The sequence below is a fragment of the Vombatus ursinus genome, unplaced genomic scaffold (assembly GCF_900497805.2).
Source record: "Vombatus ursinus unplaced genomic scaffold, bare-nosed wombat genome assembly UNPS02014932.1, whole genome shotgun sequence".
NCBI lineage: Eukaryota > Metazoa > Chordata > Mammalia > Diprotodontia > Vombatidae > Vombatus > Vombatus ursinus.
Window position 1 is genome coordinate 1,756,946 of NW_020954710.1, and position 16,742 is coordinate 1,773,687.

Below are 16,742 nucleotides of genomic sequence, written 5' to 3' on the forward strand. Positions count from 1 at the left end.
CCTGATTTTTTCCTGGCCCCAAGCTGCTCTATTTACTCACACATTCCCACCCCAATCCACCCTTTTCAGCAGATATTTATCACCGGATTGACTGGAGGGAGAGGAAGAGTCTCTGGGGGAGGAGTATCAGTTATTCAAGTAGGTGGTTCACATGTGGTGCCATTTGATGCAGCTGGGACCATCATTTCCTCCCTGGCAGAACCTCTGAGGGCTTGGCATGAGCAGGGGAAGAGGGGTTAATGGTAGTTAAATACCTTTCTGTCTTCTTTTAGTCAATAGGACCATTCACAGAGCTTCTGCTGGGCTCACCGAGCCTTCAGGGCAGTACCCTGCTGGAAGATATTCTTCACTGGAAGAAATATCTATCTGTCTGTCTGTCTCTCCACCTATCCATCCTTCCATCTGTTTATCTATCTGCCTATCTATCATGAGTGTATATGATGACCCTCTTTGCTTTGATTAATTTTAAGAAAAAGGATGTATTCAGTAAGTTATGGCTTTAATGTTCTAAGTCATAGTAATGGGGGGTGAGTTAGGGGAAATGGGGCTAAATAAGCATCCAATGAAAAAGATCTAAGCATCTTAATGGACTGCAAGACCAATGGAACTCGTTCTGAATGAATGACAGACGATAAGCTCCCTGAGGCCAGGGACATAGTGAGAAAAGAATATTGGTCTTCACCTCCTGGCTTCCTTCAATTCTCAACAAAAAGCATGCCTTCTACAGGAAGCCTTTCCCAATCCCCCTTAATGCTAGTGCCTTGTTTCTGTTGGTTATTTTCATTTTATCTTGGCTGTACTTTGTATGTAGTTGTCTGCATATTGTCTGCCCCATTGGACTGTGAGCCCCTTGAGGGCAGGGACTGTCATTTGCCTTTCTTTGTATCCCCAGTACTTAATAAAGCACCTGACACACAGTAGGTGCTTAATACATGCTTGCTGACTTGTTTAATCTGGAGTCGGAGGGTGTGGGTTCAAATACTGCCCCTGGTGTTTGCTCCCTTTGTGATGCTGGGCAGGTCATTTCCCTTCCTGGGGTCTCCATTTCTTCATCTGTAACAGGAGGGGGGAGGGGTTGAACTTGGTGGCTTCTCCAGTCCCTTCCATCTCTAAACCTATGGTCCTATGACCTTAGGACAGTTTCTCTTTTGTCTTTGGGTCTAGCACCCCACACAGTGCCTGATGTGTGGTCAGTGGTTAATAAATGCTTGTTGATTTGCTTGAATGGGGAGGCGTTGCTCCCAAAAGAGCTAATGTTCTTTTCCTTGGTGTTACTTCACTGTCCTTCTATTATGTGGGAAGATTTTCAGAGCTGGAGTCAGAGGAACTGGGTTCAAATCCTGGCTCTGCCACTTACTACCATCTTGGGGAGGTCACTTCATCTGCCTGGGCCTCAGTGTCCCCATCTGTGAAATATGGGCACCGGACGAGATGCCTCTGAGGTCGCTTCTCCCTCCAGAGCTAAGATCCTGTGATTCCGTGATGTAGTGTCCAGGGTGAAGAAGGTACTGGTCCTGTGCCGTCATTCCCTGGTTAGGCCGCCTCTGGAGTGGTCCGTTCAGCCTTGGGCCCCGCATTTTAGGAAGGATAGAGTCAAACTGGCCTGTTTCCAGAAAAGCCATGTGAAAATAGAAAAGCATTCAAAGGTTGGAGAACTGGAGGTATTACAGAGTCATGGATAGAATGCTGGGCTTGGAGTTAGGAAGACCTGTGTTCAAATCCTATGCTAGACATTTATCCTTAGTCACTGTGCTTCAGTTTCCTTATCTGAAAAGACAAGAGACTGGACTCGATGGTTATTAAGGCCCCTTTCAGTCCTCATTCTGTGATCTAACCCTACATAATTACCCTTTGTTGAGTATGTCGTAGAGGAGATGCCTGTTGGGGTGTGGGTTGGACCAGACTCCTCTGATATCCCTTGAAAGCTGAGCTTCTCTATATCAGTTATTTCGAGTTCAATTGCCTAACCACAAAGATCTGAGTTTCAGGAAGAACTGGGGTAGACAGTAGTTCTGTAGCTAAACATGAATAGCATAGCATCATGGGTGTAGACCTGGAAAGGACTGAATTCATCTATTCCAATGCCTTCATTTTACAGATGAAGAAACTGAGGCAGACTTGCCTCAGTGACTTGCCCAGTCACATAGCTAATAAGTATCTGAGGCTCCGGCCTTCCTTCCAGTCCAACATTCTATCTACGATTCCACAATGCCTCCAGCCTGTTTTCATGGCTCTAATTGTAAGGGAATTTTTTCTTGGATATTGGGGGATAACAGCCAGCCGTTTTAATTCCATTGCAAGCCCAGCATTCGTTTCTGTCTTCTCTTTTTGCTAATCCTGCTTTCATTCATTCATTTGTTCATTTCATTGTTGGTTGACTCTCCCCCCCATTTGGGGGAGCCTTAGAACTTGGATGTTGGGGGGAGAAGAACCCAGGGAATGAACAGCTCCCTCAGTTTCTTCTGCAAAGTGGCTGTGCCTAGATTAGAGTCTCCAGGGGTTATTTTTCCTCGGGCTGCCTAAGTTCACCAGAAGTTGAGTCTGTCTTGACTTTTAGTAACCGAACTCCAAGGAATGTGTGGAGCAGCATAGCCCTCCCCTGAAACAAGATCCCCCACATCCTCTGCGGGACTCACGGGGCATTCGCCGTTGGAATACCTTCAATGCCCATAGCTAAGATCCGAGACAACACCCACCCCTAGGTCTTTTCTGCCAATCTGCTTCCATTCCTGCAGCGGGAGGCTCCCAGATCACAGCTGACAAGAGAACTAGGAAGGGCAGCCCCAGGATGGAGACATTGCCTGGGGTTCCAGTCCAACCTGTCCTTTTGCAGATGAGGCAATGGATACCAGATCACCCAATCAACAAGAAATTATTAAGCACTTAGTATGTGTCAGGCATTGTGCTAAGTGGTAAGGCTACAAAAAAAAAAAGCCACTCCCTGCCCTCAAGGAACTTACATTCTAATGGGAGGAGCAATAGGTGTCTCAGTAGGTATATATACATATACATATATATACACACACACATATATATGGATAAAGCATACAGAATAAATGGAAAGGACATAACAGCTACATGGACCTGGGAGAGGCCTCTTGCAGCATTTGAGCTGAATATTTGTTTTTTAATATAAATTTTTTTATTTTGAACTTAAATACAAAATAAGAAAAGAAAAAAATAATATTGTCTTGTACATAGCAGAAGATAGAAGATTCAATATAAAACAATAAATTTCTGTTTCAAGTAAGCCTGTATGGTAAATACTACTCATTGTATTTGAGCTGTCCATCTTTTCCATTTGAGTGAATCTTGAGGCAAGCCGGGGATTTTAAAAGGTGGAGGTGAGCAGGGAGAGTGTTCTGGGCATGGAGGGCAGTCAGAGCATTGGCACTGAAATGGGTGACGATGGGCTATGTGTGAGGGGCAGCAAGCGCATCACTGTAGCTAGAATCTAGTGTGCATGGAGGGCGCTAATGTCTAAGAAGCCTGGAAATGTGCCCAGGGTCACCGAGGCGGTGCTAAGTGGCAGCGGCAGGATTCTAACCCAAGTCCTCGAATTCCAGCCCTCTTTCTATTGCCCCATGCTAGAGCCCTGCCGGTCGGTCCTCTTCAGGAAGAAACTTGGGCCTTTCCTCAGAGAGGCCGGACATGATGCTGGGTGTCCAAGAACTCAGGACACTGGGTGCACGCCCCATCCCTGCCTCTCAAGAATTAATTTGGGTCAGAGAAGTTGCTCTCACCAGCACTTCCCACCTGGCAGGGCTCTGACCCAGGGTCTTAGGGGCATTCAGTTTAGAGCCAGAAGAGGCATTAGAAAGGTCATATGGTGTAGTGGGTGGAGCATTAGTTAGACCTGCAGTTGGGCTGATTCAGGTTCAGATCCCTTCTTTAGACACTTACTTGGGCAGCTAAGTGGCACAGTGGATAGAGCCAGGCCTGGAGTTCAAATCTGGTTTCAGGCACTAGTTGTGTAACCCTGAGCATGTCACTTAACCCTGTTTGCCTCAGTTTCCTCATCTGCAAAATGAGCTGGAGAAGGAAATGGCAAGCCACTCCAGCATCTCTGCCAAGAAAACCCCAAATGGGATCACAAAGAGTCAGACACAACTGAACAACAAATTCTATGTGAACCTGGGCAAATCACTTAAAATCTCTGAGCCTTGCCTTTTCTGTCTATAAAATGAGGCTAGTACCTACCTCACAAGGCTATTGTGAGGATCAAGACATAATCTACATGAGGTGTTCTGCAAACCTTAAGGCTCGGCCATGATTTTAATCTTGATTCCAACACAGCAGACATATATACATGTGCTTAGAAACTACAGTTCACCCTTTTTCTTGACCCTAGAGTCATTGGTTAACTCTCCCCTCTTTCTCCTTGAGGGCTTTCTGCCCTGCATGAGAATGATGGGGCCCGGAGGGCACAACAGGCTGACTGGGTATGGGTGAGGAGTCTGGGTACTGGTCAGGGGGTTGAGGAGATGGTGTCACCACAGAGACACTCAAGGAAATGGTACGATACATGGAAAGATCATTGCATTGAGAGTCAGAGAACCTGGGTTCTAATTCTGGTCCTGATGCGTATCACCATCTGTGCGACCCTCATCTGTGTAATGAGGATTTTGGACTGGATATCTTCTGAGGTCTCCTCCCACTCTGACTTGATAAGCCTGCGAATCCCAGGAGCGTAGAATCCTAGAAGCCTCAAGTTGGACCGGAATTCAGGAGTAGCTGGTCCAGTCACCTGAAGGGTGTCTTTAGGTGTTTGGAGGGCTGTCCTTTGGGACAGGGATTAGATCCAGTCCCCTTGTCGGTAGAGGGCAAGGCTAAGAAAAGTGTGCAGAAGATAGATAGACAGACAGAGACAGAGAGACAGACGTAAGTTTGATGTCAGGAAAAAGCTTCCCAACACTGAGATCTGGCCAAAAGTGGATCGGGCTGCCTGGTGGGTAAGGAAAGGGCTTGATGTGAGGTTGAATGGCAGAAGTGCTATTTAAACCCAGGCTTCCTGACTCCAAGTTCATTGTTTTGTTTTCATTGCAACATACTCCTGGTGCTCAAATCCCTACATGCTCTCAGAGAACCAGGCAGTTTGAGCAGATGTGACCCAGGCAAGGCAGACAGGTCCCAGCCTGTGAATGGGTGGCAGGCACTGGGCATCTCTACAGGGCTCCCAGTCCTGGCATCTGCTTTTGACCCCTTGTCTTGAAACTATCCATCTCAGGTTGGCTCAGGAAAGCTCAAGACTCAGCACACATCTGGGGCTTTCCCACTTCACGAGGACCAAGGCTAGATGTTGGCTCTCAGTGAAAGAATAGGGTTGGTGCTGCCAGGAAGCTCTGATGGGTGCCAACAGGGGCGACCGTGAGGTGTCCTATTGCTTCCCCACGTGGAAATGAAACCAGTTTATTCCTTCTGCAGTTTTAAAGCATTTTGTGTGGCTAGAGAGGTCAAGGTAAGGGTGGCCTCCAGAGAGAGATGTTTCTGTGGGCTGAGATGGTCACCAAGGGTCTCCAAAGTCGCACGTAGCTCTGGTCATGCAATCGGGAAAAGCGAGCATAAATATTTGCGGTGGAAAGGACCCGATCCTTGTAACTGCCAAATGTTTGTAGCTGCTGTGTCAGTTGCATTCTGGGCCAGTGCTTTCATGTCCTGCCAAAGTGGCATTTTTAAAACCCTTTTCAAAGTTTTTCTGTTTACTCTTGCACGGCTGTGCATGCACACACACACTTCCAGGAAAGAGACTCACCAGCGACTCATTGATTTATTTATTTGTTTGTTGGTTCACCATCCTGTGGTAAGGGACTGTGGCTCTTCTGTCCTATCCCCTCCTGGGGTTTGGAATTCTTGCCTGTTAAGGGGACTCGTGATTCCCATAGGTGGTCACTCCCTAGCTGAGCCCAAAGCAACTGTCCCCTTGGCTTCCTTTCCTTAGGAAGTTGGGGAGGGTGGTGGGTTGTGTACTTGTTTTACTGTTTTGTTACCTGGAGACATGCTGTTCGGGAAACACAGTCCCGGGCAGACGAGGACGGACGTGTGCAATCGCTCCCAGGACTATAGCTCCCGGCCCTTTTATCAGACAAGTAAGGACTCCTGGAAACGTCTGGCTATTGACTGGAGTGCTTTGTTTATTGAGGTTGACAATAGCTCTTCTACCAATTGAAAAGGCCTCCTTGGTCTTGAGGCGCCCTGAGTTTCAGTGGTAGCACACAGAGGTCATTCCCATTCTCTCTCTCTCTGCCTCTCTCTCTCTCCCCCACTTTTGTCTTCCTTCTCCTCTTCACCTCTCTTCCCCCTCCTTTCTGTTTGTCTCTTTCTTCAAATACAACCGTGTAACTCCACACAGACACACAGACACACACACACACACACACACACACACACAAAGAGTATACCTTGTTATTTGAGTAAGTCAGTTATATCTTCAACACTTTTGGATTGGGCACCAAGTATGTTCCCGGCTTTGTATTTGATGCCTACACAACCTTGACAATACTTCAAGGCCCTATGACTTCATGGGTAACAGTATGCCCTTGGAGGTAATATATTAGACAAATTCATCACAGCCACATCATGTAACCCGTGCTTCCAAAATAATTGGTACTACAATATACCCAAGAAATATTCATCCAGCCTTTCAGTCAATAAATAGTATTTATTAAGGGGTGGCAATGTACCACACTATGGTAGGTGCTGAGGATACAAAGACAGAAAGGAGACAGCCTGTCCCCCTCAAGGGCTTGCATTCTATCAGCCAAATGTGCATATACTTAAATATATGCAAATGAAATTTTTTTATTTTTGTTTTTTTTTGCATGAAGACTTGAAATGAGGAAAGATCTCACTACTTATTGCCTACCGCAGGCTAGGCTTTTTTTGGAAAACTCTAATTGTTGGGAAGTTTTTTGTTTTTAAGACATTAAGCCCAAATTCTCTCCTTTGCCACCTCCTTTGCTTGCTCCTGGTTCTTTTCTTTGTGACTCAGAACAGCATAGATAATCCCTCCACCAACCCTTCATATACTAGAAGACTGTTATCCTGCCCCTCCTTTATCTTCCCCTACTGGGTAAACATCCCCCAATCCTTCATACTACAGACACAGAGGCTCAGTTGTTGATGTGGGGAACTGATCTGATCAGATGAAAGCACTGCTTGAAAAGAGCTGATTGGAGGAAAAGAGAATCCTCTACCATGCTCTCTAGTGCCATCTAGTGCTGGAGAGAAGAGAAACGCTTCAAGGCTTGCCTACATTGCTCTTTATTTCCTTCTATGGATTTCATCTTAAAGCCTATAGAGATCAAAACCTGGATAGCTTTGTAGATCCCATGATTAAAGGGACCTGCTTTTCAGTGAAAGAAGGTCATACTGCCTCAAGGACAGACCTACATAGGTCTGATGCCCTGGGGTTAGGGAGGCTGTTATTCAAAAGAACTTAACTATGCTTCACAGGCTCAAGAGTAGCAGAGAAGTGACTTTGGCCAGTAGAAGAGAAGACAGGCTCAGAAGAGAAGTAATCTCACCTAGCAGGTGATGGATAGTACACTGTGCCTTAACGACATCACCAGCATCCAGGCCTGTTGTCCAGAGTTGCCTTGGACATATAGAATTCTCTCCTCATATGTTTTGTGCTCACTCTCCACCCATAGATGCAATGGGTGGGAGATTGTGGCCCAAGTTTATGGGTGGACAGTCGTACTTTGAATATTATTCCTTTTACCTTCTACTTAGTAAATGTTATGTTGTGATTATTCTTGCTTTTCCCTCCTTGTTTAGTAAATGTTTCATGTTTCAATTAATGGTATCATTGTGACTAATTTGTATAAACAGAAAGTACACCGATGGGGGCTCAGGAGCTATAGCTATGAGGATAGATGTACCTTTCTCCATGCTCGAGGGTTATGCCTAGAACCCTGAGGGTGAGTTGTAGCAGCGTGGTAATTGTGGCTAGCCTCTCCTTTGGAAAAACCCTACCAGACCTGTTGGTATTAGTGCAGGTAAGAGAGAGAGATAGATACAGATATAGAAAGACAAAAAAAATGGAACAGTCTTGGCCCTCAGGAGTTTACATTCTGTTGGGGAAGACAAGGTGTACATATATAAGTATTTTTTGGTCTGGAACCATGATTCCTTCTATGTAGCTCTTTACCAGAAGTGTCAAACTTGTTGCCTAAAAGTCCCCAACCAGATTAACTATAACTGGAAAATGCTTAGCAAAAATAAATAAAAATATAGTGCAATATAGATAATGTTATTTTGTGGTTTTCTAAGTCAATATGTAGACTTCAGGGATCTGTTTCTTTTGAAATTGACACTACTTGTCTATACCAGTGCTGATTTGCAATTTGCAGTTACAAGAGAGTTAAAAGAATTGCCTAGACACTAAGAGGTTAAGTGACTTGTCTAGAGTCACATAGCTAATATGTATCAGAGACAGGACTTGAACCCAGGTCTTTCCTACAGTTTTCCTGATTACAAGATCGACTCTCTATGCACCACTCCAATCTTTTCTATGGAACTATATACAAAATAAATACTGTACAAGGTCATTTTGGAAGGAGGCATTAACATTTGGAGGCAGGTGTATAAGTGGGACTCAGGAAAGGCTTTGCGTAGATGATACTGTCTGGTTGAAGCTTTTATGGAACTTGGGGTTCTCCAAGGCAACCATTGCTTGAATGGGTGACATTCTGTGTACAGATGTTGGAGAAGGTGTTTGGAATAACAAAGACTCTAGTCTTGTTGGACCATAATAGTGCGGGAAGGAGATTAAGGAATAATGAAGGTGGACGTGGAGTTAGGGGCCAGTTTTCGAAGGCTCTAAATTTAACCCATGAAATGTTGTTTCATTTGGCAATTTTAGATAATTGACTGAATGGGTAGCTCCTTTCCCAGAGACCCTTGTATAGGTGGAAGAAGGAGGACTCAACCCCAAAAGTCTTCCTTTCAAATGAATGAATAGTCCTGGGCAAGGCTCTGGGGTGGCCTGGTTTCGGAAGTGTCTGGCACTATTCCAAAGGAAGTTAGACGTCATTGGGGTGAGTGCCAACCTCATGAAACAGCTTCCCCCCCCCCCCAGTATTCCACAGGTAGGATTTTATGACCTAAAATTGCATCTCCAGTGGGCCACCCCACTCTGCTTGGCACAGGGGCAAATGCTCATGGGGACTGGCTGCTGTCCTCCCCTAAGCTTCCATTCTGAGGCAGCATAGTCTTACCACTGGGGACTGTTGGAACAATCTGAGATCTCCAAGTACCCCCAGGACAATTGATTATGGGCATTCTGGCAGAGTGAAAAGGGTCCTGGATTTGGCATGGGGTGACCTGGGTTCAAATACCAGCCCTTCAGACCAATGTGAATTTGGTAAAGTCACTTCCTTTCCCTGTGTTCAAGAAAATGAGGAAATGGGACTTGATGATGTCCATGGTGTCTTAGGTGATTTCCAAGGTCCTTCTGACTTTTCCATTCTACAAATCCAGTGATCTTTGGGACCAAGAGTCCCATGGTCTCTTCTGGGAAAGGATCCTACAAAAGGAAAATCCTTTAAGGAAGGCCAGGTGGTACAGAACAGTGGGGAAAGCATTGGATTTGGAGTGGGGAGGACCTCCCTTAGAATCCTAGCTCTGTGTGACCTTGGGCAATTCTCTTTACATGTCCTCATCTGTAGAATCATGGGGTTGAGCTCAATGATTTCTAAGGTTCCCCTCCAGCCCTAAATCTATATTCTATGCTCAAGCTGGAAAATAGGATCTGATGATGCTGGTGATTTCTTTGAGAGTGTGCCAGTCTAATTGAAACAAATGCCCACTGTGCCAAGCTCCCAGGCTGAGTTTCCATGTTTTCCAGGGGGTATTACACAGAAGCTGACTTTGCAACCTTTGCTGGGGGAGCTTCCTCCACCCCACTCAAGGGAAGACCTCTCTAATCCTTGGAGAGATGTGGTTACCCCTATTTCCCTCTGAGCCTTCTGCCCTTACACTATAGTTGAAGTTGCCTTGGGGGCTCTCAGCATGTTCCTTGCTTAGGAACATATGAGAATATGAGAAAAGAGACTGAGGCAGAAGAACATGAGAAAGTGGAGACAGAGATAGACAGAGGATGATTTTCTGAAGATTTTCTTTCCAGTCAGACCTAGCCCGCCTTCTCCTCCATTCTCCAGGGTCTCTTGACTCTTGTCACATCCTAGCTGTGCAGTTTTAATGAGAGGGGAAGTGGTTCCTTGAACTCATGGGTCGTCAGCAGAACACAGGCTCATGGAAACCTCAAAGAAAGGGTTTATGAAGGAAATATTTTCTGGGGGCAGGGAGCTGATGGATGGGCTGTGGAGAGGGATTTTTCCGGAGCTGTTTGGGAGATGTGGGGAGGGTTGTGTAGGGATAACTGGGATTGACCATACGGGGGGCAAAGCAAATCTTAGGGAACATGTGGCTGTCAATGAAGCTTGGCTTTTGACTTTCCAAATTCAAGCTTCCCTCATCTTTCCTACAAGAATGGAAACTGTAGTGTAGAAAAGTAGCAACGAAGCTGGCCTGGAGTCACTCTTTTACCCTTGGAAATCACAAGGATTGGAATCTTTGGCAGGAAGGATGATGATTTAGCCCACCCCTCCGCCTCCCAACTGAAGTGCCCCCTCCCTGTTGTAGACCCAGAGACAGTGCGGCCCACCCAGTCCTTGGAGGGAACGTCCTCTGGCTTCCTTCAGCTGCTTATCCTCTGTTCCTTCAAAGACCAGCTCATCACCCCCCATCCCTGAGGTCTTCTGTGACCACACAAACCATATCGATTCCCTCACTTTCTGAACTCTAACAGCATGGGGGAGTCGTAGAATCCCAGAACTTCCCATTCTAAAGGGGCCTTAGCACAGAGCAGAGAATGCCAGAGCTGGGAGGGACCTTAGAACATGGAATGTCAGACCTGGGAGGGACCTCAGAACAGAGAATTTCAGAGCTGGGATGGGCTTTAGAACAGGGGATGTCAGAGCTGGGAGGAATCAGGACAGAGAATATCAGAGCTGGGAAGGATTTTAGAACATGGAATGTCAGAGCTGGGAGGGGCTTTAGGACAGGGAATGTCAGAGTTGGGAGGACACCTTAGGGACAGAATGTCAGAAGTGGGAGAGATATTAGAAAAGATCATTTGAAAGCTGGGAGGAGCCTTAAAACATGAAATGTCTGAGAAGGGAAAAGCCTTAGATCAGATAATGTCAGAGCTGGGAGGGATCTTAGAACATAGAATGTCAGAGCTGGGAGGGATCTTAGGACATAGAATGTCATAACTGAGAGGGGCTTTAGAACAGGGAATGTCAGAGCTGGGAGGAAACTTTGAACATGGAATGAGAGTTGTCAAGGCCCTGAGAGCATAGAATGTCAGACCCCACCCTCTTCTTCTTGGTAGGTACTATCATTATCCCCGTTTTACTACTAAGGAAATCCAGGCCCGGAGAAATGAAGTCGGTTTCCTAGGATCTTACAGCTTGGAAAGGTGAGAGCCAGGACTTCATCCCAGGTCTTCTGACCACCAGTCCAGTGCTCTTTTCACGCCACACTGCTCCTCTAATCCATTCATTGTCTGGGCTCTGGCATTCAGTGGTTGCTTTTATTATTTCTCTTGTCGTTTCATATGTGTTAGTTTTGTCTCCCCAGATGAATCCTAAGTTCCCCAAAGGCCAGCATTGTGTCTCCTAGGTTTTCTTTATCCCCCCACAAGTCTGCAGACAGCTAGGTGTTCAATAAAGAGCTTGGGTAATTCTGTTTGAAAGCCTATCTTAATGAAGCCCCTGGTGGTTGGTTCTTTGGTGGAGGCTGTCCAGAGAGGATGAGGTAGGTTTAGCTCCCATCTTTGGGAACTTTTAAATCTAAGGCAGGTACGCAGACCCAGACAGAGGAAGCCCTGACTGTAGGCTAGGGCCTTGTTCAATCCAGGATGCTGGAGCCGCTGTGGGGCCCAGATGGCAAGGCTTCCTTTCATAGGTCTCTCAAACCATGCGTCTTAGAGGTGGCCAGTTCTGGGAGCACAGGACCGTAGATTTAGAGCCAGAAGGACTTCTAGTAGCCATCTGGTCCAACAGCAACAAAACAGAATGGGAGAGTGACGTATCAGACCCTCAGAAGCAAACCCACAAGAGTCCAGCCTTTTTGTAAGACAAATAAGCAAAAAGCCAAAAATCAAACCTCCAACACCAGGAAGCAAACCCCAGATCTAAGTAAATAATAAATTCTGAGTGGGCCAGATGGATTTCAGAGTAGAATAAAAAAAAAATATAATAATGCCCAATGGATCATCTAGGTCAGAGCTGGGGAACCTGTGGTCTTAAGGCATGCAGCCTGGCTCATCATGGAAAGAGTACTGGATTTGGAGTTCAAATGACCCGGAGTTCAAATCCTGATTCTGCCACTCACTAGCTGTGTGATCCTAGGCATGTCCCTTAATGGATCTGGGCCTCAAATTGTTCAACAGTAAAGTGAAGGAGTTAAATTAAGTGAGTTCTAAGTAACCTCTTAGCATTAAATCTCCCATTCTATGATGCTGAGGACATGACGTAGAGGGGTGATGTCTTGTCCGAGGTCACAGAAGAGAAGTAAAGGGCAGAGCTGGGACTCATCAGAGATTCAGAACTGGAAAGGATCTTGTAGCCATGGAGTCTGGCCCTTTTACTTTACAGATGAGGAAACTGAGGCCTGGAGAGGTTAAGAGACTTGCCCAGGGTCACGCATCTAGTAAGCGTCTGAGGCAGAATTCAAACTTGAGACTTTTTGATGCCAATTCTGGTGGTTTATCTACCCTCCTGCCTCTTTGCCCTCTGAGTCCAGCTATCCTATGCAAGGTAATAATTTCCTTCCTCTCTCCCTAATTAACTTTCCCCCCCTGCTTCTTTTTTTCAGGACTGCTTATTACACAGACTATCGACAGGTATACAGCATGGAGTACCAGACCGTCTACAAGTGCTGCCCAGGATGGTACCAGCTCAGTAATGACAAGGGCTGCCTCTACCGTAAGTCCCCTGGCCCCTGCTGCCCGCCCTGAGATCTGGCTCATATTACCCCTCCCCCATTCTCCATCCTGCCCCACCACCCCCTCCACCTTGCAGCTGTAGCAGACACTATTAATCTCTGTCTCATAAAAGGGAGTTTCTAATGGGGGGAAAACATTCTCTCCAGACATGGTCAGATATTTTTTTTTCCCTGGGCTTTATAGAACTTCCTCACTCCAACATGAAAAGGTTTCCAGGGTCTGTTCACTCGCCGACTCGGTTTGCCAAAAACTATTAAAAATAAAATAATAAAACACAGGAGTAAAAGAAAAAAAACTCATAAATTCCCCAAACACCCGTCACTGGCAGAAGCTGTGGAAAGACTAAGCTGGGCCGTGATCAGAGCTGTCACCATGTAGAACATGACTTGTTGGCCGTGAAGGGAGGGTCTCGGCCGACAGGATTCCATCTGGGCCAACAGGCTTGCTCATTCCTCTTTTTCCTCACTCTCTTCACGTCCTTCAGATGGCCCCAAGACTCTGGCCTCTCTGACCTGGGTAAACTTGGGCTGGAAGCAGTCCCCAACCCATCACAGTGGTTACTACCTTGGTCTTGTACCTAGGACCCAGGTCTCCAGTTGGTTCTTGTAGTTTGCTCCCTGTTTCCCACAAGTAACCCTTGTTACATAGGACAGTACAACCTTAGAGTTTGGGCGGCAGCAGACAGGGGGCCAAGATGCTGCCATTTTACTCCATGAGAAGAAAAATGTTCCAAAGGTCCTCCCTTGATTTTCTTGGGCTCAGTTTTTCAGAGAGGTTACTGCAGGGAGCCTTAAGTATGGGTCCCCCATAAGGCAGTGCAGTGGGGTGGTAAAGAATGCTGGATTTGGAGTGGAGGATAATCCCGATTCTGCCATTTAAGATTGGTGTGACCTTAGGATGGAAAGGAGGAAGTCAGGAAACAAGTATACATTAAGCACTTACTAAGCACAGGAGGAAGCAAGTATTAAGTGCCTACTATGTGCCAGGAACTCTGCTCAGCATTTTACAAATATTATATCATCTGATCTTTACAGCAACCCTGGGAGGTAGGTGCTCCTCACTTTACAGTTGAGGGAACTGAGGCAGATAGAGATTTGTCTGTTGTTCTGAGTCCCATAGACTAGTAAGTATATAAAGCCAGATTTTCCTGATTCCAGGCCCCGAACTCTATCCACTGTGAAACCTAGCTGCTTCCTTAGGAAGGGACCTTAAAGGTCATCTCTTTCTGACTCCTTCATTGTTAGAGGAAGAAGCAACTGGTTGGCTTAGTGGATAGAACACTGGGCTCATCTTCATGAGTTCAAATCTGGCTTCAGACACTTGCTAGCTGTGTGACCCTGGGCAAGTCACTTAACCTGTTTGCCTCAGTTTCCTCACCTGTAAAATGAGCTGGAGAAGGAAATGGCAAACCACTCCAGTATCAGGAAGAGTTGGACAAGACTGAACAACGGAAATGCTCTAGGCTCTGTGCTAAGCACTGGGGACAAAAAAAAAGACAAAAGATAATCCATGCCCTCCAGGTGCTTACAATTGAATTGGAGAGACAACAAGCAAACAAATATTATATAGATAAGCTAGTATAGGATAAATAGAAAATAATTAACAGACGGAAGACAATAGACTTAAGAAAGATTGGGAAAGGCTTCCTGGAGGAGGTGGGGCTCTAGCTGGGACTTGAAGGGGGCCAGGGAGGCCAGGAGATAGAGATGAGGAGTGAGAGCAGTCCAGGCCTGGGAACAGCCAGTGAAAGTACCCAGAGCTGAGTGTCTTTCTTGTGCCAGGAACAGCTAGGAGGCCATGAGAGGTAGAAGGCAGGCGCCATCATTTCTGATTAATGTAGGATCCCTTTCTGGTTATGGATGTATGTGGTATGTATTTGAGTCTACTCTTGCCCTTGGACAATTACCCCCAAAATGCATGTCTCTTCTTCTCCCCATCTCCCTTCAAGTTCTGTGGGCATATGCCCATTATTTCCAGGTTAACACTGTAATTTAGGACTTCAGTGCTACCAGCAGTGAATGCATGCATTCATTGCTTATCTGGTTATGGCAGATAAAGCTGTACAGACTCCTGCCCAACGGGAATTTGTTGTCTCCACCTGGTCCTGCTTCAGGATTTCCTTCTCCTTGGCCTCCTGGAATCTTCCTTCTGCGATTGACGACTGTATTTAAAACAACCTCAATGTTAACAGGGACCTCAGAGGCCTTTTAGACTAATTCCCATCTCAAACATGAGTCCCTTCTAGGATATCCTGACCAGTGGTCATTAGGCTTCCTACCAAAGACCCTCAGTGATGGAATCAATATGCATTTATTAAGTGTCTGCTGTGTGCCAGGCATTGTGCTAGAGAAAGATAAAAGAGAAACAGTTCCTGTTCTTGAGGAGCTGACATTCTGTTAGTGAGATAACATATGGACACTAAAGTACATGCAAAATACATTTGCGGTGATTTTTGATGGGGAAGCGCTAGCCATGGGATGGGTCAGGAAAGGCCGCATGGAGGAGCTGTGATTTGAAAGAAGCTAGCTTTTCTGAGAGGCAGAGGTGAGGAGGGAGGGCATTCCAGGCATGGGGGCAGTTGGTGTAGAGACTCGGAGATGAAATGTTGGGTGTGAGGAAGAGCAAGCAGGACAGTCTAGCTAGACTTTAGCATGTAAGAAAGGGCATTAAGTCAGGTGGGAAAGGAAGGTTGGACTCAGTTATGAGGGTATTAAATGCCAAATAGAAGTTAAAAAAAATCTTTGAGGTAACAGAGAACTGTCAGTTTATTGAGCAGGGGAATGATGCGGTCAGACCTATGCTTGGTGGAGCGCCATTGTGGCCCCTGAGGGGAGGATGGATTGGAAATAGGAAGATACCAGGCAGGGAGATCCATTAGGAGGTCAGTGTAGCAGTCCAGGTGAAAGGTGGGAAGAGGAGAGATGAGGCAGGTGTGAGAGATGTTGTGCTATGGGGAGGCTGGGGAAGAGGGAGGAGCCTCACTCACCCATGGAAAACTCCCAACCTCTCATTCCATTTTTGGGCCCCTCTGATTGTTAGGGAGTTCTTCCTGGGAGTGAACTTCCCTTCCACCCTTTGCTCATGCTTCTGCCCTCTGGGGCCAAGCGCAAAGCTAATCCCTCTTCCACAAGGTAGCCTTTAGCTGTCATGCCCCTCTTGCGTTTTCTCTTCTCCAAGCTGACCATCCTCACCTGCTACAATTGGTCCTTATGTAGCACCAGGACCCTTCCCCATCTCTGAGTATTCTCCAGTTTGCCAATGACTTTCTTAAAATCTGGTACCTGGAACTGAACACAGCTATCATCTGACTGGGGCAGAGGACGCATGTACTATCATCTCTCTCCTTTTGGACACTATGTCGCTTTTAATGCAACCTCAGACCCATGGAGTTTTTTGGCCGCCATCTTGTATTCTTGACTTGTGTTGAGCTGGCCGCTACAACCTGCATAGCCAAACCTCCCCTGTGTTGTCCTTTAAAGTTGGGGAGACAGTTTGGTCCAATGGAAAGAGTGTTGGCTTTAGAGTGAAAAGACCTGGCTCTGCCCCTTACTATTTGTGTGACCTCAGGTGAGTCACTTAATCCCTGAGCCTCAGTTTATTTATCTGTAAGATGAGAGGTTTGGGCTAGATGGCCTCTCAGGTCCTCTTCTGGCTTTAAACTTATGAAGCTATTTTTTTAATTTAAAAAATCTTTATTTTCACATTGCCTTCATTTCCAAATGCATCCCTT

The 16,742-nt window shown here is 46.2% G+C and overlaps 1 protein-coding gene across 3 annotated transcripts in view; it reads left to right on the forward strand.

The window, feature by feature from the left end:
• Positions 1 to 16,742, forward strand: part of LOC114029553 (multiple epidermal growth factor-like domains protein 6) — a 381,178-nt gene that overhangs the window by 36,578 nt on the left and 327,858 nt on the right. For all 3 annotated transcript variants that reach the window (XM_027844048.1, XM_027844051.1, XM_027844049.1), the window contains exon 3: positions 12,883 to 12,992. In XM_027844048.1, the coding sequence (XP_027699849.1) occupies positions 12,883 to 12,992 (110 nt within the window). The remainder of the gene's footprint in view (positions 1 to 12,882; positions 12,993 to 16,742) is intronic.